Source organism: Prionailurus bengalensis, chromosome D4 (assembly GCF_016509475.1).
Source record: "Prionailurus bengalensis isolate Pbe53 chromosome D4, Fcat_Pben_1.1_paternal_pri, whole genome shotgun sequence".
Taxonomy (NCBI): Eukaryota; Metazoa; Chordata; class Mammalia; order Carnivora; family Felidae; genus Prionailurus; species Prionailurus bengalensis.
In genome coordinates, this window is record NC_057359.1 from 70,819,657 (window position 1) to 70,843,144 (window position 23,488).

The window sequence follows — 23,488 nt, forward strand, 5'->3', positions numbered from 1 at the left end:
GGACCAGATGTCTTCTAGGATCTCTTCTAACGATGGCATTTGCTCATTTTGGAGGGGGGGGGGGGTCCTGTTGTAAAGGGCTCTACAGAATTCTGGGACCACACTTGGTCCAGTCTTGGTGAAATGTCATATGCACAGAAACACAGTCCAGCTTCTAAAAATCACTAAGAGGAATTCCCATCTTTGCTTTTAATTCTTGACAAACCTCAAGAGAGCTTCCTTCTCTGTCTCCTGCAGCTGCTTCTCTTGGAGTCCCTCTGTTTTAGTCAGTACTCTTTGGAATGACAGAATTCTAACTCAAAGTAGTGTTCAAAAAAGATCCTATTTTTTTCACAAAGTTGTGAAGTTCAGGAGTTTTTATTTTGCCTTGGATTCCATGTCTCAGCTTTGTCTTCCTCTCTGCTTGCTTTGTTCTCAGGAAAGCTTTTCCCATATTATGGCCACCAGTGCCCCCCAGGCTTAAATCTTAGCAAACTCACTGGGAAGGTTCTCCTTTTCCAGCATTCTAAGTCCCAGGGCTGGCTCTCGGTGGGCCAAGTTTGTCACTTTGCATTTGTCATATACTTATCCTAAACTCATCATTGGGACTCTACTTACCTTTTGAGGAAGGAAGGTGAAGAATGGAGATAGCCCTATCTAAATCATACAGACTAGGAATGGAGGACAGCATTCCCAAAGGGAAATTGAGGTGCTATTAGCATAATAAATGGGAATCAGTGTTTGGAAAGGACATAGCAATAACTGTGTATTATGATTCTTCGATTCCTTGCTTCAAACCACTGGTGGTGTTTGTTAGATTGATTGATATAGATAGGTAGATAGGTGGATGGATGGATGGATGGATGGATGGATGGATAGATTGATATGGATACGTAGGTAGGTGGATAGGTGAATGGTTAGAGAGCGTAGATAGACTTCTCTTTCTTTCTGTCCATCCATCCATCCATCCATCCATTTATCTATCTAAAATCTAGGCAGCTGAATGTATTCTTTTGATTTTCTCTTGCATTTTCCTCTTGCCTTTCCAGCTTGTCTCTTTCTGCTTATTTCCCAAAGCCTGAATTGTAAATGCCTACCTACTGGGCTGGCAAATATTGATCTCTCCTTTAAGGGCAAGGAGGAAGAAAAATGAGGCCAGCCAAAACCAGATTCCTTTGGCAGCTGAGGGGAGGGAGGAAGGGAGGAATTCACATTAATAATTTTTTCCCCATCATCTATCAAATCACCAGAGTGTTCTTATGTCATTTTGAGTTGTGAGTGCTTTAAAAATTTGCATCTGTGTCCAGGAAAGAAGTAGATAAATTTGCACATGATGGTAAAAGAAGACTTTGGGATATAAATACTCTGATATGGAGTTATGGATGCATCCCAAAAGTCTAGTCAAACAGTGTCTGTATTTTAGCTTCCAGGATGCTGTAGTAGGTCAAGCCAAACTCCCAACTGGGTTTTTTAACTTGAGAAACATCAGGCTTGTTTGTTTCCAATCACACAAGCACTCTTGAATTGAAAACAACAATGGGTCATCAAACAATATAAAAATTAATTGAAATCACCTATCCTTCTGCTGTCAACACATTCAGCCCTGTGACGGTTCACACTCAAACTCTTTATATAAGCCAACCCCACCTCCCACACACATAAAAGCAGCCTGCTAAGAACATTTAAAATCCCAGTCAAGGACCACGGCCCTATCTCTAGAATCCATCCAGACCACCTCCTGTTTGTTTTCCTGCAACACTTGTCTTGCTCTTTCTCACTCTCTGTCTCTGAGAGGAGGTTCTGATCCCAAACCCTGCTATGGACGAGGTTCTTGGGATTGCCCACATCCATCAGTCAGGGGATGTGTCCTGTTTTACGGCCTGACCCTGTAGTACCCAGGCAGATTCATTTGCTAGTGCTGCTTAAATAACAGGCATTTATTTTCTCATAGTTCTAGAGGCCAGAAGTCCAAGATCAAGGTGTCAGCAGGTTTGGTTAGTTCTGAGACCTCTCTCCTTGGCTTGCAGATGGCTACCTTCTTTCTGGTCTTCCCTCTGTGTGCAGTGCCCTTGGTGTCTTTCTGTGGGTCTAAATACCCTATGCTTGTTAGGACACCAGTCAGACTGGATTAGGGTTCACTGTCAAGACCTCATTTTAACTTAATCACTTCTTTAAAGACTCTGTCTCCAAATGCAATCACATTCTGAGGATAGAAGGATTAGACCTTCAATACAATGAATTTTGGGGGGCACACAATTCAGCTCATCACACCAAACAAGCTGACTTCCCACTGCAGATCCCCAAATCTGCTAAAAGTTAGGAGTCAGACATTCCCATGTGGCTAAAGCAATTTCTGCTTAAGACTAATTAGGAACTATGATCATTTGGGGGCAAAGAAGGGACCAAATCATCACCACTATTTCTGGAAAAAGTTGTTAGCCGAACAATCCAATAGAGGGGCTAATTATGATCCCAGCCCCCAAAAGATTCTAGTAGCTTCTATTTAGATCTGGATATATGTTAGCTCTCCTGGCAACATTTTTCTTAACCACAATTTCCATTGCTGCATATTCCTAGTAGTCTAAAAGTGAAGATACTATGGTCTCAAATGATACAGATAGTGATAGTGACTAACTTTTATCGAATACTTGCTATGTTCCTGGCACTGAGCTGTGGAGTTACATGTATTATCTCATTTAATCCACAGCAAATTCCTAAGTGGTTTCCATTACAGTCCTCATTTTACAGGTAAGGAAAACTAAGGCTTTGAGTGGCAAAGTAACTTGCCCTGGTCCCGTGGTTCTCCTGCCGGTACTCACAATGCACTATACTAACCAGCTGTGGCCAAGTCAGTTTTTTAAATTAATGGTTTAATTTTGATCTGCTAAAGTCTTCAAAAAAGAATTTGTGAGGCTTCTACTAAGGGACATTGCGGGAATTAAATGACATTGGGATTGTAAACCCAGATGCCGTCAGGGGCCAGACCCTTAACATTAGTGAGTGACATCAACCCACAAGCAAAACAAGAATGTGGTGGAAACTGAGGCCTGTCAAAGAAGATATATCTCTTGTAAAAAGGTAATAGTGGTCACTCAGCTCTTGGTAATTGCTGCCATATAAAACTATAGACACTGGGCTTGGTTTTGCCAGTCTTCTAACTTTTTTCAAGAAAAACAAGATGTTTGGGGGCATCTGGCTGGCTTGGTCGGTGGAACATGCAACTCTTGACTTTGGAGTTATAAGTTCGAGCCCCACTCTGGGTGTAGACATTATTTAAAAATAAAATCTTAAAAAAAATAAAAGAAAAACTAGATGTTTGGATGTTCTTGTAAATTCTCATGAATTTAAATATTGACAACTAAGTCATTTAAAACAACAGTGCCTTGCAGATGAAACAAAGCATGCCTACCAGTCTGAAGGGTCACCATTCCTACCTTATGGGCTGATGAGTGCCATAAGAACCATTCTGAGCTTTCCAGGGGGCTCTTTTACAAAAATTCTCTCCTGTACACTTCTACTAGATCCAAGTGGGTTTTTTGAATGGGTAGGTGAATTCCCACAGGTCACCTGACACCACCACAACCCCCCAAGGGGAGGAGAGGAAGCTCTGCTGGCAGGACACCCAGAACTCAGGGAGGAAATAGAACATCCTGGCCACCTGCCAGGGAAGGCCCCTGTTCAGTGAGGGAAGGAGCAGTGTTGGCAATCAGATGGTCCAAAGAGAAAACCTCCTCCACCCAGATGGCCAGCAACCTGAGCACCCAGACTGTGTCTTCCCATTTATGTCTTCCTAGCCCAAGCACAGTGCCTGGCAAACAGCAGAAATGCAAAGAATGAGGTTGGGGTGGGGAGTAATGTGACTGTTACATTTCTGAAAAATAACAATGGTGATGATATGGAAGACATATCTGTTTTGGGGGAACTCAGGGGCCTGAACTGGGGCACATACAGTGGGGCTGGAGGGGCAGAATCAGGCAGAAAAGGCATAGCAGAGGCTGGCTTCTTCATACCTCCAAGGGCCATGCTCCACCACACCTTCAATCCAATGATACTCTTTTCACAGACAAGAGAGAGAAAGTCACAGCACACAAGCTGAGGGGTTGACCCTACAAAGAGCCCAAGGACCTTGCATATGCCCTTGTCATCACTTACTGTTTCAGTTATTAATATGCATCTCCTCTGAATGAAAGCTAAATCCAAGATGGTGGTTTGGGTTTTTATTTAATTTTATATCACATTGTTTTGGGGCTAAATATAAAATATCTTTCCAGACTAGTAAAATCAGGCTGGAAAAGCTAATATTTAGGATGTTATGGAGACTATGACAGAATCTTTTATTGAACTTGGGGAGAAACCCCTCTGAATGGTAATATCTGCAGGTTATTTTGAGAGTAAACCAGGTTTTAAGCTATTAGTTCTCTAACCTTTGAGTAGGTCCCCTGAGTTTGCTGTAAGTAGCATGTTTGCCTAAAAAGTATTTAATTTCTGAGGACCAGTTCTGGCCAGCCAAAACAAACCATTTTCAAAATTGGTTTGGGCCTCAGAGTCTCACAAAACTCATTTTAAGCACTTCACCATGATCCTTTTTTGCTCTCGTTTTCATCCAGTTGGAGTCTGCTATCCCCTTCACATACAGAAGGATGCTTAAAATGCACCTTTGAGAGTAGAGCAGGAGATGAAACACCCAGTTTACCAACTCTTGGATGCTGTGACAGAAAAAGGCTCTTTTCTCCTTATAGGGAGGTACAAGACCCCTCAATGTATGGTGGTGGCTGAAAAGCTGTTGCAGTTTCATGCCCAGAAATGCACGTGTGTACATGAATACATGGGTTTGTGCATGGATTTTGCATGAGTGCATATGTGGGTCTGCATGTGTTTGCACACATGTGCATACATAGAGCATATGCATGTGTGTGCATACCTTCTTGGTCTCAAGAGGGGTGTTCCTTCTTGTCCTTCTCACCAAGGGCACCTTGATTAGCACAGGTGATTAGCAACTGACTATTGGAGCATGAGCACTGAACTTAGAAAGCATTCTCCTAATCCCAGGACTGCTTCTTACTTTGTGTCCTTGGGCAAATTATTTTACCTCTCCAAGACTCCTTCTTGCTATCTGGAAAATGAGGATAAAAATAGTGCCTACTTCATTTGGAGCTTTTGACTATTAGTGAGATAATATATGTTAAATATAGCACGATGAAGAGCACATAATAAGCACTCAAGAGCTGGTAACTGCTATTATTGTTGTTGTTAGTCCTTCTTACCCCATGCTTGTAGGGAGAGAGTCAGGTGGAATCAGCAAACTGTTTTCTAGCTTAGGGTACTCAACGTTTCCACTTCTTCTCCTATGCATGATTTCTTCCTTGACCACCCAAAGTTTTTCCCCTGGGGTTTTTTGTTGGGTGTCAAAACCCAAAGTAATGCTCAGAGGCACTAAGTGCTTTCATTGTCTCAATCTTTTCCCATTTCTCAAAAGTTCTGCTGCTCAGGTCACTCTCTGCAGAACCTGATTGTATGGGATTCCATAGGACCATGTCTTGGAGCTGTTCCTGCATAAAGGAGAACTACCCATGCTAGCTGCCTCAGAGAGGCATTGTAAACCCTTAGTAACTGTTTGCTGAATTGCACTGGATTGGGTTTGGTGCCAGCCATGGCTGTATATTTTACGCAGTGCCCTACCATAAAACCTTTATTTGATGTGTGCATTGTGAGCTCAGAGGCCAGCTTGAACTGGAACCTCAGGAAGGACAATTTCCCCTCTGTGAATCTTGATTTTTTTTCAATATGTTCTCAAGATTCCAGTTCTTCTATCTCTGAAAACAAAAGAAATAATATTTGTGGGGGGGGGGGCATGGTAAGAAGGTGTACTGATTAAGAAAGTAGCCTCTGAGGTCAACTTGGATTAAGTATTTCTTGGATTATGTATTGTTTCCTTCAATTAGTAGTTCAGTTTTAAGTCTTCTAAGCCTGTTTTCTCATCTGTAAAGTGGGGATAGTATTGTACTTGCCTCATGTACCTGTATGGTATGAGGATTGAATGCGATGATACACAGAAAGACATAGTTTTCAACCCACAGTATGTCCCCAGGAAAGTATAGCTGTCATGGCTGGTTTTACCGTGTTCATGTTGGCAGGACAGCAATGGGGTCAAGAAGCCATGGGGGGCACTCTTGGCAAGACTCTGAGGCTTTCCTTTGTTCATCTTTGAGCAACCTGAACATCTACCCCTGAGGCACCCAAAGAGGCTTCCTTTACCCAGGAACGTACAGGCGGGGAAAGGGGTTCACTGACCTCTTCACGAGTTTGAGGAAAATAACTCGTCATCTGAGAGGTGAACCTTTTCTTTCCCAATGGGATCTTCTCAGGGAAAGGAACTAAGAGGGGAAAGTGCCCTTGCTGTCATTGCTTCTGGAGGTCCTAGGGCCTGGCCCTTCTATTTGTCCCATGGAAGAGAAATCTAGGGCTCAGGCTCGAGGATGAGCTTCTACCTGGAGCTGGCTGGGCTGGGCTGGGCTGGGGCCACATCCTGCTTTGCTCCTCCAGCCCCCAGCAAGACTTTCCCTCCAGAGGAAGAGGGCCTCATTAGCTTATCCTTGGGTGGGGTTTCCCAAAGCCAAGTGTTTAAAGGCAAATCATTGTTCTAAAGTTCCGCTAAGTTTTAATGACCACCCTTCTGAGAACTCCTCCAAGAACTAAGTGAGATTTTTAAAACCCAAGGATATCCAAAGGCAATTAAAAGAAATATCTGAGTGAGTCTCAATTTGAGACACTCTCGGTACAGTCTTGGGTGAAGAAAAGGTAGATGGGACCCAGGCCCTAGCCCCATTCTTTTCATTGTGAACTGGCAAAATGCTTTCATAGTGGCCTGATCTTATGCCTGTAAGATGAGGTTGACACAGTCTGGTCCCCAGAAAGAACCCTGGTCTAGGAAATCAGGCAATTTTGTCTCTTCCATTCTTAGCTCATCAGACCCTATCCCACTCTTTTCTATCTGAGGTCTCGGTTCTCTCTGTGAAACACACAAGGCTGGGAACTAGACTTCCTCGCAGTTCCGGGGCTGTGTGTGGGTTAGTGGGCTGATGAGGGCTGAGGCAGAGGTGTGTGATGAGGAGGAGAATAGCCAGAGTGGATAGGAAGGTTGGCCACATCAGATCAGGCCTCACCAAAGTCCCCACAAACAAAATAGACACTCTCCTAGCAGTCATCAGGGACTCTACTATGTCCTCTGTTCTCTCCTTAAGCCAGGCAACATAGGTCATCATCTGGGGTCTATTTTACCTAATCTGTCTGTGGCTCAGCTCTTCTTAAGACAGCCCATTCCAGGGGGGCCTGGGTGGCTTAGTCGGTTGAGCGTCCGACTTCGGCTCAGGTCATGATCTTACAGTTCGTGAGTTTGAGCCCTGCGTCAGGCTCTGTGCTGACAGCTCAGAGCCTGGAGCCTGCTTCAGATTCTATGTCTCCCTTTCTCTGCCCCTTCCTTGCTCATGCTTTGTCCCTCTCTGTCTCTCGAAAATGAGTGAACATTAAAAAAAAAAATATTTAAGACAGCCCATTCCAGCCATCCAATCAGCATGACCGTGGGTGGTGGTAAGGAAGGTTCCCAGGAAAAGGTCAGTTAGGGGCTGAGGAGCACCCATCAAGTGGCATTGTGGAGGAGCTTTCTATCCTTTCTATCCTGATGGTCAGTCCTAGGCCCCTTCCAACTCCAGTTCAATTTGGGAAACATTTAATGAGCCCTCACCTACATGCCAGCCCTCACTGTGCTGAGGGTGAGGTGGGCCTGGGTGGGGCTTGTGAATGGACAGCTCCGTCTTCAAAGTGCTCAGAGTCCTTAGGGTGCCTAGCTGTCTCAGTCAGTAAAGAATGTGACTCTTGACCTCTGGGTTGTAAATTCGAGCCCCACCTTGGGGGTAGAGATTCTCAAAATGCTCACAGTCTTACCATCCAGACGTTTTATTTCCAGTGACTACACCTCCACATGCTCCCTATCTCTGGGTTTGCCAGCAAGTGACTAGGTCCACCAGGTCTTGCTTGGCTTGCGAGGAAGGGACCAATACAACCTGTTTGTTTCTTTAGCATCTAGAATGAATTATCGCAGCAATGGTGCTGTTTCCCATGCCCTCCACACCCTTTCCCTCAGCGTCCCCCTGTCCTCCTTTGAGCACTCTCTGCTCTCCCCCATACCCCACTCTGAAGCTCTGATCCCTCCAGCCTGGTGGCCCAAAACCCACACTTCTCACTTCACAGACCCCAGCATAGGCTAACTGGGTATGAGGCCCAGTCCCTGCCCACAAGTGTTTATAAGCTGATTGATAAGGGCTCTCTCAGACATCATTGATGAGCCGGTCGATACTGTTAGGAAGACACACTTAAGGGCTTTCCCTACCCAGGCCCCAGTGAGTGCTCCTGATCAGGCCTGTGAGTTCATGGTAGAGGGAGGAGGTGGTGATAATCACTTTGGATACCTCATCAAGGAGCTGGCACTAGAAGTCAAGGCTGAGTCCTGACATCAGCTGTGTATTTAATTTACATGAATTCAAGTGTATATTTCTATCTAAAATAGTGAGAGAAAAATAGACATTTAAAAAGTGTCAGGGATTCTGCCTGCTATTCCAGTCTATGTTCCAGTCCATCAGACCCTATGGGTTGCTTGTGGGACAGCCATCAACTTGTCCCCTTCTTTCTTGCTGGCCAAGATCCTGTTTTGTTCCTTTGTTCATCCTCCAAATGGCTGTGTACTCAGAGAAGGCTGACCCAGGGGAGGCCTGACCCGGGGTAAATCTTGATTAATTAGCTCCAGGCCAATTTTGATGATTCCATTTACTTTTTACACAATTGGTTTAGAAATAGACTAATGCTACATTTTTGACCAGTGAGACTTTGGGTGTGTGGGGAAGGTGCTTTTATGGAAGTATATTTACTCCTCCCTTTTCCTGCCTCTGGATGTTTTCATGACACATGGAACTGCTGTGTCCATCTTGGGACCATGGAAAAAAGTCAAGAGAATTGCAGAGAGGTCACACTGGGGCCATGAGACCGTGAGGCCATGGAGCCATTTAATCAACCAACCACCTCTGGTGCCACACTACCTTGAGACTTCTTTATCCATGAGTCACTCAATCCTCTATTCTTTAAGCATGTATTAAATAGGCTTTTTGTTTACCTGTAGCCAAAAACAACCCCAGTGTCAGGATGACAAGGCAGTTGTTAATCTGCTGTCCCACAGATAGTTTCTCCTTCTATCCATCAGGCTGTGCATCTCCAAACCCTGAGAAACTCTACAGTTTCCAGATCTGTATTTTTTTGTACAACATGATCCTTAGCACAAGTCAATGGCATCATCTGGTACTTAACAAAGGAAATGGACTGTTCCAAAGCTGGCACAAAAAGTGGCTCTGTTGGGTTTTCTGAAGTATAGTGCTATTTTGGACAGTATGGGAGATTTAAGGAATTTTCAAGAGCAGTTTTGACTGTGAAAGATGAGGTCTTTTGTCTTCAGAACATAAATCCTTCAATGAGATGCAACTAACCTGTGAAATAAGCACTGGGCATAATGGAAACAGGGTGGCTCCGAAAAAGTAGAAAGTATGATCATTATAGCCTAGTCGTGGAGACAAAATTTAAATGACAGAATTGATTTAGAGAATGGAACACATATTTATCTAAAGAACTATGATGGGAACTGGAAGTTGATGGGGAAGGCAAGTCTGGAAGGGCTCCTTCCTCTCCTAAGGCTGGGCTAGGTTATGCTACTGTAATAAACGGCCCCCAATCCCATGGCTTAAAACAGTATAAGTTTAGTTCTCATTCATCCTACATGGCCGTTGTGGATTGGCTGTATCTCTGCTTTGCGTTATCCTCACTCTGGGACTTGGGCTAACAGAATTGCACTACCTTGAACATTACCATTCACCATGCTGGAGGAGAGTCCCGCATCAGCGATTACACACCTCAGCCTAGAAGTGGGAGATGTGCTGCTGCCCACCACACTCATCAGCTGGAACTAGTCACATGACCACCAGATCTGAGGAGGCCAGGAAGTGAAGTTCTGTTACGTGTCCACAAGAGGAAAGAACTGGAAATATTTGGTGAGCAGCACCGATGACCCACTTTGTCCAAGATCTATCTAAAATCTATGTGGATAGATGAGCTGGAGCAAAATTCCATTCTCGTGCATGTTTGGGTCCATATTGACTTGTCTTTCTTTCTTACCCTGCTTTCACCTAGCAACACACAGTGGTTCCAGGGGGTCTAGGTATGGCCAGCGCCCTCCCATACAGTGCTACCCTCTCCCTCTTGGTCTCTTATCTTTTATTTTTACTTGTATTTATTTTTTAGTACTAACCAGAATCAGAAATAAGGAAGTCACTCAGGGTTCTCACCTGTGCCATTGGCTGCTTCCCCAACAAGCCTTCTTAGCTGCTTGTCCTCTTCTTTGTTTCGTCTAGTCTTATCTCCTTTTGTTCAAACACAAAAGCCATGTTGTCTACAGGTTACTATACTCAAGCCCTCATGGCTACCCTGCTACCAGCCCAAATCTCTCAGCTTGCAGATCCTCATGTGTGGCCTTGGCTTCTCCATCCAGACCCTGAGCTCAGCCTCCTTCCTTCTGCTTTCACTGCCCTGTCAACTGCACATGTGCTGTTCCCAACAGAAATCAAAGAGGGGCTGTGCAGTTAGTGGAGTGCATCCTATGAATTGAGATCAGAGATATGGGCTTTAGGAAACTGGATGCTTGGGCTAATGGATTTCTTCATATGACTGTGCAGCTAGGTGAGAAGATGTGTAAAAAGCAACAACTAGTTGTCTGAATTTTACTTATTCCTGAAAGATCTTTATAAAACTGTCCCTGGGACACCTGGGTATCTCAGATGTTTAAGCATCGAACTCTCGATTTAAGCTCGGGTCATGATCCCAGCATCATGGGATTGAACCCCATGTCAGTCTCTGTGCTGAACATGGAGCCTGCTTAAGATTATCTCTCTCTCTTCCTCTGCCCTTCTTCTCTGCTTGCTCTCTCTCTCTCTCTCTCTCTCTCTCTCTAAAATATTTAAAAAAAGAAAGCAGACTGTATAGAAATGTAATATGTAAAATAGTATATATGCGTGCATATATATATTTATTAATTATCAAAATTCTTAGGTCAAATTCTTTGTAGAGGTTCTTCTCCTGAAATCAGAGGTGATTGTGCTTACAAAACTGACTAATAATAGAAATACATCAGTCTGGAATGTCTTGTCTGTTGCAGTTATACATCTGACCTTTTAAATGTTTGTGCTATTGTTATAAACATTGGCCTTAGTTGAGTGGAAATTCATCTCAGGAACTTGGGCAGGAAAGCATATGTTGACAGTCATTGATAAAATCGTAGAGTGGAAGGATCTCAAACAAGCATTCTAGGCTATCCCCCTGCCTATTTGTGGTGCAACGCATTTACACGTTGGTGGTATGGAAATCACCACTGTGGAAATAGAAGTGGCATTTTCACATGTATAAGCATCCTCCTGTAAAGAAGTGTTGGTCACTTTGCATCTCCAAGTCCTCAGGTAGAGAAGGTCTGCTGCCCTTTGGTGTTCAAATAAAATTTGAACTCTGTCTTGTATATGCAGGTCTAATACCCTGTCCCAGATTCTTATCATCATATCCTCCTCAGATTTCACTTTTGCAGGGAGCTCCCAGGTGCACATGGCCACTCTCTTCCCTCCACCCTGAAGTTCTCATTCTATTTCCACCAAACAACACCAACACAAGACAATTGTGTAGAACAGCTCTCCACTCAAGGTATGAGACTGAGGGGACTTATGTCATGCCACAGCATGATAAGTAATTTAAAATTGATGTTTACACATCATGGTTCCCCAAAGTCCTTTTTATCACCCTTGGAAATTTCTTACTGTCAATTCTTGTCCCAGCTTCTTTCAAGTTCTCTCCTTCTTCTAAACAGATATCTTCCTTTTACTCCTACTTCCATGATGTGGGATCCATCATACCCAAATGATCCATAAAATTTCCTTTTCCCCCAGACTCAGTTTTCTCCCTGGAAGGAATTTTGCCTCTAGCTTTTAAATTAGCATTTTCCTGTTTTCACAACTTATTGTTAGGATTAATAACACTTTTAATTAAAATGTTATGTCTATTTTCTCTTACTCTTGCTGTGAAATGATAGGTTATCTAATTTTAACTGTTTTCTTGGAGTGTTTGGCTGGCTTAGTTGGTAGAGCATGTGACTCTTAATCTCAGGGTAGCAAGTTCAAGCCCCACATTGGGTGTAGAGCTTACTTTAGGGAGAAAAATGGATATTTTCTTTATTGGAGGCTAAAATTTTGAGAATACATATATATTTAAGTTTCATGTCTCTTTCCTATGGCCATATATCCTTTAATAAAAATTGTTTTGCCTACAAAAGGATTATAGCAGAGAAAAGATTCTTCCCCACATGGGAAAGATATGGGAATTGGAGGTGCCTGGCTGGCTCAGGTAGTAAAGCATACAACTCTTGATCTCAGGGTTGTGAGTTCAAGCCTCACATTGGATATACAGCTTTCTCTCTCTCTCTCTCTCTCTCTCTCTCTCTCTCTCGATACAGAAATACAGAAATCAATACTTGTAAATGAAATTTCTATACAACAAAGCAATTATTTTTGCATAAAGATGAAAGTGCTCTATACAAAATGAATTTCATTTATAACTTTGGTTATATATTGTATCTATTAGCTACTATTGCAATAATGCTGCTTGACAAATCAGCCTCAAATTCAATAGCTTTTATTGTCATGCGTGTGTAGCTGGGCTAGGTGTTGGCTGATTAAGACTTGGCTTAGCTTAGCTCCAAGTGTAGATAGGGTCCAATTCTGCTCCTCATGACTCTCAGTACCTTGCAGGTCAACTGGGGCATGTCCTTCTCTTGCTATAGCAGAAATGCAAGAGGGAAAGCATCACCATCAAGCGTATTTCAAACCTTTGCTTTCATTATGTGCACCAGCATCCCACTGGCCAGAGTAAACATCAGTGGGACAGGGAAGAAAATTTCTCCCACAGTGGGAAAGGAGGGGAATGAATATTTGCTGAAATGATAATTCAAAATATTCTGTGAAGTAAATATCATACAATTGTCCATCATGCCCAACATCTGTGTCTCTCTGCCAGCCAGATCCAACAGGTGCCAACAGTGGCTTAAACCAAGAGGGGCTGTTAGTCTGTTGAATGCAAGGGGTGTCAGGAAAATAATCCACTCATGTGGGAGCAAAGATTGCTCTCCCAGAAACATGCACTTAAGAAAAAGCTAGCAACCTCTTTGTAGCAGTTTCTCTAGAGGAAACTGTAGGGCAGCTCACCAAACTGACCCAATTTCTACATCCTAGTCAGAAACAACTATTTGCACCTTGCAATAAGTTGAGTGCATGGATCTTGAGTAATCCATTGTGCATATGTCCTGTAAAATGAGGCTCTCAAGGATCCAGAATATAAAATAATGCAATTGATGCTAATATATTAAAACTTAATTAATCACATATTAGTTCCTTAAAAGTGTCATGAAAAAATCATTCCTGTTCCCATTTGTCCAATTGGTTGGTTGGTCTTTACAAAAATGCTAAAAGTATAACAGTCTTTCTTGTACATGTCTTTGGTTTCTTGATTGAGCACAGAAGCTGGCAAAGTATATCTTCTTAAAGAATTATTATATTGGGTGCCTGGGTGGCTCAGTCAGTTAAGTGTCCGACACTAGCTTAGGTCATGATCTTGCAGTTCATGAGTTTGAGCCCCGCATCAGTTTCTCTGCTGTCAGTGCAGAGCCCACTTCGGATCCTCTGTCTCCCTTCCTGTCTCTCCCAGGGAGACCTATGCCCCTCCCTCACTTGCACTCCTCTTTCTCTCTCTCTCTTAAAAATAAATATTTAAAAAAATTTATTAAAAAATTATATCATTTTATTGCATTAATATAAATTGACACAAAAACCATTATAATACTATACACAAAAATATATGGACTCCTATAATGAATATTTTATGTAGCCCCACCTTGCTTAAGAAATCATTCCCCACAACCACACAATTTGTTTAATAATAGCACTATTGAGAAAATTATGGTGATGGCACAATTATTACATTATACATTGTTGGTGGTACCGTAAAATTGACATCACTGTTTTACAAGGCAATATGGGAACATGTGCCATTAGCCTTAACAGTATGCATACATTTTGCATAGGAGTCCTTTTGAAGGATATTATTCATAAGAAGAAAAGCATTTAGACAAAGTATTCATTTTAGCATTATCTATACTGATGAGAAATTAGAAATGACCTAAATATACAACATTTTAGAAATAGCTATGGAATTAATAGTATACCAATTCAATGGGTAATTATAGAACCGGTTAAACTGGAAATTTGAATATTGCCTAGCAAAATGTTTTTTTTATTGTGCTAAAATGTATATAACACATTGTAACCATTTCTAAGTATATGGTTCTGTGCGTTAAATACATTCACAAAGTGGTACAGCCATCATCACTATCCATCTGGTAAAATACATCTTATGGGCCAAATCTGGCCCAGTGCCTGTTTTTGTAAATAAAGTTTTATTGGAACTCAGCCATGCCCATTTGTTTATATGTTGGCTGTTGACTGATGTCAGTTGGCTGTTTATGTGTTGTCCATTTTGCTCTGTAGTGGCAGCTTGAGAAGTTGCAACAGAAATGGCAAGACCACAAAGCCTAAAATGTTTACTATGTGGCACAAAAAATGTTTGCCAGTCCTGATTTAACATAATGCTAGATAATTGAAATTTTGGAACTTGGGCTATTCACACAGGTTTGGAATGAATATTGTCCTTGAGTTACCCTTAGGCAAAATTACTTCTTAAGGAAATCGACAACATAAGCAAATATTACGCAGCCAATTTTAACCTGTTTAAGAAAACAATCTTTTTAATACTTTAGGCTGTGAGCATTCATATTCCAGCAGGCAGTTATTATACCAATTATAAAATTTGTATCTACTCGTTAAAGTAGACCCTTAAAAACTTTACTAAGCATTACTTTTTAGCTTTTAGGAAGATGACTCTTGGAGTGCCTGGGTGGCTCAGTCTATTAAGTGACTGACTCTTGATCTAGGCTCAGGTCATGATCTCATGGTTGATGGGATTGAGGCCTATGTCAGGCTCTGTGCTGACAGCATGGAGCCTGCTTGGGATTCTCTCCCTCCTTCTTTTTGTGCCTCCCCAACCCCCAAAATAAATAAATCAACTTAAAAATAATAAAAAATGAAAGACTTAAAAAAAAAAGATAACTTTATCTGCAATAAATCTGTTTTTAAAAATATACTTGTCATTACTTCAAACTTTTCCCTAATATAGACCATTCCACCTGATTCACACACATAATTGCATCTGAATTGGTGTAGTTAGGCTATAATTGCGTTCATGGGTATTTCTAAATACCAACCCCTGATCTCCTTTTTGAAGTGAAGAGAGCAAAACCTTGTATCTTGTCATGTGTCTACGCTTGGAGATCATCTGGAAGCTTAAGGAAAAAGGAACACTAACATTTATCAAGACTTGGGGAGAAAACATATAGATTTTAAAAGAGGGGAGGTGGATGGGGGATGGGGCTAAATGGGTGATGGGTGTTAAGGAGGGTGTTTGTTGGGATGAGCACTGGGTGTTATATGTAAGTGATGAATCACTGGGTTCTACTCCTGAAAACCAATAATACACTGTATGTGAACTTACTTGAATTTAAATTAAAAAATAAAATAAAAGTGAGTATAAACTTTCAGTCATTTCCAGTATGTGTATGGAATCCAGGGCAGTGAATAATCTGGAGTCAGTTCTATTGGGTGTTGAATTAGATTCAGATGTGTGTGTTTCTGTGTCCTGGGATTCACGTTAAGCCCCCAGTAAGACCTCAGTATGAGGTCTGGATTCTGGAAGAGTTCATTCCAACTTCTTCTCACTCTGGACTGAGGGTAGAACTGTCTATAAGATACAGAATTTGAACAGTGGACTCCAAAGTTGGAGATCAGATAAAAAGAAAGGAGCTACTGATTAGCCACTTTTGAAAGTATACTTTCCCAGTAACTGCCCAGCAGGTTAACTGTGTGGTGCGACATCAGTTTCCTTTATAACACACACAGGATAGGAATGTGCAAAATGTCAGTTAGGTGTCTATCCATGCCAGCTGAATGCGCGTGACTCAAATGGCATTTGTTTTGTTTTGTTTTGTTTTCAGGGGTCGGGTGGGAAAGTGTGCTGCTAAAGGGAGACGAGGCAGCCTCAGATGCCACAGAAACATCCAGTGCAGACATGACTATCAAGGTAAGAGATGCTTTCTCTAGTTGGGTTCTCAAAGGGCGTCTCCAGAGGAAAATGAGCCTATGGAAGACTTCTAGGGGCAAAATGAGCACTGCCTCTCAATGCTGCTGGGATTGTCTCTCTATTCACTGGAGCCTCAGTGAGTCAGCCAGACATAAGATTTTCTGAAATTTGGCATCTGGATTAGGAAGCCACCTGAAAGCTAGAATCCAACACGTGAATTCCAGTAGGCTTGTTTCAGGGTCTCTACTGAATATATACATGTAGGTTGTCTGCAAGTGGTAACCCCATGGGCACAGTGGAACAAATCTGAACATTCGGAGCTGAGAACCCGGGCCCCACTGTGCATGGTGAAGAAAGGTCAGAGAGGCATAAAGTAGCTTTGATCTTGAGTCAAGATTTCCAGTGATGTCAGCGGGAAGGCAGCACATGGCCCACTCCAGCTGGAACACTAATGGCCAAAAGTTTACAAAATGAGTCATCTGGCAATCAACCTAATTATCACTGTTCAAATTAAATGCATAAATTTATAATCATTGCCTAGATTGAAGAATCCATAGCAAAGTGTATCAGACTCAACCACTTGCCCTCTATTACTAGATTAGACACAAAAGAATGGTTCCTCCTTCTTAAAATTCTGTTTATATTTCAGTTAACAGAGGCTGGGAGTAGGAGGCTTTCTAACATTTTTGCTTGAATGACTAGAATTTAAGTATATGCCACATGTGAATTTTTCTTTGAAAAACAAGAAGTACTATCTACCCCACCCCACCCTCACCTTTTTAAAGTAAGCTCTAAGCCCAATATGGGGCTTGAACTCACAACCCCCCAAGATTGAATGTCACCTCCTCCATGAACTGAGCCAGCCAGGTACCCCAAGTGGTGTCCCTTTTTATATTGAGATATCCCTAGAGATATTTCACTCCTGGATTTACCAGTAGAGATTGTGCAAAAGAACATACAGGATGAATTTATTCAAGCTTTCCTTTGTAATGTGAAGGCTGGACTTAAATTATCTGTGTTAAAAATGTTAGAGAAAGCAAACAAAAATGCCACAGTGAAATTAAATGAAAGATGGGGTAATCACCTGCTTGGTCAAAAGAGTCAACTAATCTAAACAATTTAACTATCCAGTACTGAAAGTTCATTTTCTTATAATTATGTTATTATGTTTAGCAGAATTAGCAAGACAATAATATAGATTCAATGGTGTATTTGCGTTTCACTGGCTGTTATTGCAAAGACAGAAGTTTGTATCTATGACTGCATCAGACAGAGAGGGATGGGTGGATGAGCATGATGGATTTTTATTTGCTATTTTGGAATCTGTCATCATTTTAAGAATTCATTTCTGAAATGTGTTACTAGTGTAGCTGCAGATGTAGTGCAGACATTTAAATGATCAGAGAAACTAGAGTTTGTGTTATAAAAGCAAATGGCATGTTCTGATAGAAGCAAGTCTTGTCCAAGTCCCATTTGTTTAGTTAATTTATTTATGTTGAGAGAGACAGAGGGTGGGAGCAGGGGAGGGGCAGAGAGGGAGAGAGAGAATCCCAAGCAGGCTCTGTTCTGTCAGCACAGAGCCTGATGCAGGGCTCAATCTCACAAACCACAAGATCATGACTTGAGCTGAAACCAAGAGTCAGGCACTTAACCGACTGAGCCACCCAGGTGCCCCCAGGTCTCATTTTCTAAGGTTGCTACTTAATCAGTCCACTGATCCTTGCAACCAGGATCTTGACTGAAGTTGTATTTGGGTCTGGCCAGTTGAGATGTCATTCTTGATCTCTCCTCTTCTTTAATAAATAGCTGGGAATGTTTAATAAGAACAGAGGATTTTTAGTTCTCAAGAACTGAGCCCACCCTGAAGAATGGATACCATACACTTTAAAAAGTTAAGCAAGGGGCGCCTGGGTGGCGCAGTCGGTTAAGCGTCCGACTTCAGCCAGGTCACGATCTCGCGGTCCGGGAGTTCGAGCCCCGCGTCGGGCTCTGGGCTGATGATGGCTCGGAGCCTGGAGCCTGTTTCCGATTCTGTGTCTCCCTCTCTCTCTGTCCCTCCCCGTTCATGCTCTGTCTCTCTCTGTCCCAAAAATAAATAAACGTTGAAACAAACAAAAAAAAAAATTAAAAAAAAAAGTTAAGCAAAATGGAAATATATATAAATACACCAATAAATTTCTACAAATATTATTAAGTTCCTCTATTAATGTCAGTCTATTCTCCCTAAAGAATTTGTGAAACTTCTGGTGGATATAACTTAGGGAAATACTTCTGTTTAGATCTTCTGCTTTGAGTTTCCCAATTATGCAGCAATCATCAATTTTTTCCTTTAGTTATTACTGTGGTTCCTACCCTACACTGCTTTATGTATCCATCCTGTCTTTGTACCCATCCAAAGTACTATTTTTTTCCTGTGTCTGTAAGTTCCTGATGTTCATTAATTAACTACAGACTCCTCATCATATATCTATATGTGTACCACTATTACTATTTCTAATAACTACTTTACATATCCTTGCAATATCAGCTATCCCTGTCTTCTGCCCTGGGAAAAAAAACTATTCTGTTAAAACTCTAACTACAATAAAACTTGATTCATTGACACTTGCCAAGGGGAATATCAGGAGCAATCACTGTAATAGTTTGGTTTGCTCCATATTGCTCTTTTTATAATAGATGTACCTATCTTCATGCTTAGAAATTTTCTTTCTTAAAATGGTACAAAATTGTTTGCAATGTCATAATTGTCTGAATGTAATTTTGTCTACTACAGGTAACGTTTTAATACTATATCTTAGTTTGAAATGACAAAGTCGTGCTACTAAAAATGGACGTGACTCAGAAGAATGAATTCATTCGTAAATAAACTTCTGTCATTCTGAGGAACATTGAGCTAGGAGCATTTATATTAAAAACACCCTCTAAATACACTGATGTGAGTAGGAACATCATATGGGCCTGCTCAACAATTTTAAATCACTCGGCTTAGTAGGTTGAATTGTGAACCCATTCTTCCCCCCAAAAAGGGATGTCCAAGACCTAAACCCTGGTACTTATAAATATGACCTTATTTGGAAAATGAGTCTTTGCAATTCAATTAAGAATCTCTAGATGAGGTTATCCTGGATTAAACCAGTAGATCCTAAGTCCAATGATATGTGTCCTTATAAGAAACAGAAAGAGAGGAAACACACCTGGAAAAGAAGGCCATGTGAACAGACAGAGGCAGAGATTGGAGTATGTGAAGGCCCAAACCAAAGAACACATGGAGCCACCAGACAAGCTGGAAGAGGCAGGGAAAGATGCTCCCCTAGAACCTTCAGAGCACAGCTCTGCCAATACCTTGATTTTAAAGTTCTGGCCTCCAAAATTGTGACAGAATAAATTTCTGTTGTTTTAAGCCACCAATTTTGTGGTAACTTATTATGGAAGCCCTGGGAAACAGATGTTCTCAGATCTACCTAGAATTGTACCTACTTTTCTTCAGTGCCAATGCCATAGATGCCAAAAACCAATATTAGACACACCCATTACTATTTTCTTATTATACCATGTTCATGTTTTTTTTTTTTAATTCAAGTGTAAGTTAACACAATGTTACATTAGTTTCAGGGACACAACATAGTGATTTGACAAGTCTAAATGTTATGTTATGCTCACAAGTCTAGCTACCATCTGTCATCATATAACACTATGACAATACCACTGACTATATTCCTTATGCTGTTTTTACTTTTGTTTTTTTACACTGCTGCAGGTGATTCTTATGGTCATGCAAGTTGTAGAAAATACTGATCCATGCTTTTTTTTTTCAATCAATGTCTAGGCAAGCAGCAAAACAGAATAAGATATAATATAGGAGCTATCCTAAAGTATAACTATCTTTGTGTTCTTGTGAACAGGCACAGGCTGAAATAGGTTAGTGGTTCTCTTGAAACAAGAACAGGTAAAAACAACTTTTAAAAAGTGAACGTAGTAGGGATGCCTGGCTGGCTCAGTCAGTGGAACATGTGGCTCCTGATTTTGGGGTCATGAGTTCAGGCCCAACACTGAATATAGAGATTACTTAAATAAATAAACTAAAAAAAAAGTGATCATAATATATCCAAGTGTCCATCAACAGATGAATGGATAAGTTCATTATAAATTATCCCTGTGACTTATTCATTCCATAACTGGAAGGCTATATTTCCTAGTCCCCTTCACCCATTTTGCCCATCCCCCACATCTGCTCCCCTCTGGCAACCATCATTTTGTTCTCTGTATCTGTGGGTCTATTTCTGCTTTTTGTTTTTTCATTTGTTTTGTTTTTTAGATTCTACACGTAAGTGAAATCATATGGGGTTTGTCTTTCTCTGTTTGACTTATTTCACTTAGCATAGTACCCTCTAGGTCCATCCATGTTGTCACAAATGGCAAGATCCCATCCTTTTTTATGGCTAAGTAATATTCCTGTGTGTGTGTGTGTGTGTGTGTGTGTGTGTGTGTGTGTGATCTATCCATGGACACTTACCATTGTTAACTAGAAGAAAAGGGAACTCATATTCCAGGATAGCTTCTATATTATATCCTATTCTGTTTTTTGCTTGCCTAGACATTGATTTTTTTAAAAGGTATGGATCAGTATTTTCTAAAACTTGCATGACTGTGAGAATCTCCTGCAGCAGTGTAGAAAACAATAGTAAAAATACAGCTTCCCAGGTTTCTCCTTTCAAAATTCACATTCAGGAGATCTGAGTTTGAGAATTAGCATTTTTAATGAGCACCCCAGGTGCCTTTTGTGGTCAGTTTGGGAAAACATTGTCTCAGCATTCAACCGAGGCAGTGTCAGGTGTGGCCACATGAGCCCTATCACTGCTCCTGGCTCTCCAGTTCCCAATGAGCCTGAGAAAGGACTTTCCTGTTCCAAACCCTTTGATTCCATTCCTTTTGAACACTGACCAAGGCTTAGACATCTCCTCCTGGTATTGAACATTTCCTTACTCTAACTGTAATTTCATTTCTAGCCTCGTCTTCCACTGTGTCTCTGTACCCAAACTTGCCATCTCCACCTGCACTATTTGTAGCCAAAGTGATCTTTTCTAAAGACCAACCTGATAACATCCCTCTGCTCAAGCCTGCTGGCCTTTCCATTGCCCTGAGCACCTTAACTAAACTCTGGCAGGTGCTCTGCTTTTTAGAACCCCATTCTTTTATTGACTGCTCCCTTGGTTTTCCTCCTCTCTCTCCCTCTCCCTCCCAGTTAACTTCTCTTTATATTCCAGTCTTTGGCCCAAATATTATTTCCTTGAACAGCACTTTCTGACAAGTCTTGTTTGTTACATGCTTTCACTGAACCTAGTACTCCTCCCTAGCCAGTCTCACATAAATAACCACAGAGGTCAATGCAGAATATCTGGTCTCCCCTGCTGGAATGTAATTGCCATAGGGCATGTGTCCCCAGCACCTGGCTGAGTGTCTAGCACATCATGTGCAACTGTTAGTATTTGCTGAATGAATAAATCTATGAATGAACAAATGAAGACCAATCTTTATCTAGACTGATTAGGCTGGACTGTTGGCCTTCCCCAAACTTGGTCCCGATGTGCTCACCTCAGGGTCTTTCTCTTGAGGCTCCCTTGCTGCTTTCCCCTCATATGCCACTTTCCTCAGTGTTTTTGTTTGTTTTGCATGTATTAGAGTCTCTAAATTACAATCCAATTCATTTTTTACCATTCCTTTTTAAAAATTTTTGAAAAAATATTTACCTGTTTTGAGAAAGAGAGAGCCTGAGCAGGAGAGAGGCAGACAAGAGAAGGAGAGAGAGAATCCCAAGTAGACTCTGCACTGTCAGCACAAAGCCTGACACAGGGCTCAGTTTCATGAACCATGAGATCATGACCTGAGCCGAAACCAAGAGTCAGATGCTTAACCTACTGAGCCACCCAGGCACCCCATACCATTCCTTTATTTTTAAAACACAACTTAATTGAGGTGTATAATTTATATACCATAAAGTTCACACATTTAAGTCTATAATTTAACAACTTTTAAATTTACCAACCATCACTGTAATCCAAATTCATAAGATTTCATCACTTCCATAAGATCCCTCATGCCCAGTGATGGATAATCTCCTTTCCCATCACAATCCCAAGCAAACACATATTTTCTATCTCTATAGGTTTGCCTGTTCTGGACATTTCATATAAATGGAATCATATAACATGTAGTCTTTTGTGTCTGTTTTTTTCACTTAGCCTGATGTTTTTAAGATTCATCTATGTTGTGTCCTCAACCAATATCTCATTTCCTTCAGTGCTGAATGGTATTTCATTTAATGGGTATTCCAGTGTTTTGCTTTGATTCTTGATCCTTTCACAAGTTGGTAGACTTTTCAGTTGTTTCCACTTTTTGCCTATTATGAATAGTGCTTCTGTGAATGTGCAAGTCTTTGTTTGCATGGACCTATGTTTTCATGTGTCATGGCTATGGACCCAGGAGTGGAACTGCTGGGCCATATGGTAAATGTATTTTTAACTTTGTGGAGAACTGTTAGATTGTTTTCCAAAGTGGTTGCACCATTTTACACTCCCACCATCAACAGATAGGAGGTTTGCTTTTTCCATATCCTAGTCAACACTTGCTATTGTCTGTGCTTTTATTGTAACCATCCTAGTGGGTGTTGAGTGGTGTTGGTTTGCATTTCCCTGATGGGTAATGATGCTCAGTACATTTTCATGTGTTTCTTGGCCATTTGTATGCAGTGAATTTTTTAATGGCTTGATTGCCTTTATTTGCTGAGGGGTGGGCTCTGTTGACAAACTGTCCACCACACACAGCACCCTCTCTCAAGCGCTCAGTCCATGTTTTCTAAGTGAGGTATCCTCTTCCTGACTCGGGGGTGGTGGAGGGGGCTCAACTTACTTTTCCTCTTTAGTATCACTTCCACCAGCCCACCACTGCCCTGGGTGGAGGTGCGGGTTCATCTGTCTCTTTTCTTTCCATTTCTTTCTCTCCCACTTTCTGTCTGGTTATTTTTCCTTTACCTCTCCCCTTTAAAAATGTTTTTAATCACCTTTATTAGCGTATCAGTTTTTTTTTTATTGTGGTAAAACATACACAACAAAATTTATCCCTTTAGCCATTTTTACGTGTGCAGTTCTGTAGCATCATGCCCTTCATGTTCTTCTGTGACCATAGCCACCCTCTG

General features: G+C 41.4%; 1 protein-coding gene across 1 annotated transcript in view; it reads left to right on the forward strand.

Annotated features, from left to right (window-relative positions):
* The window catches only part of PALM2AKAP2 (PALM2 and AKAP2 fusion), a 448,509-nt gene that overhangs the window by 300,723 nt on the left and 124,298 nt on the right, over positions 1-23,488 (forward strand). Inside the window, 1 exon segment of the mRNA XM_043566474.1 lies at positions 16,211-16,296. Coding sequence (XP_043422409.1) covers positions 16,211-16,296 — 86 coding nt within the window.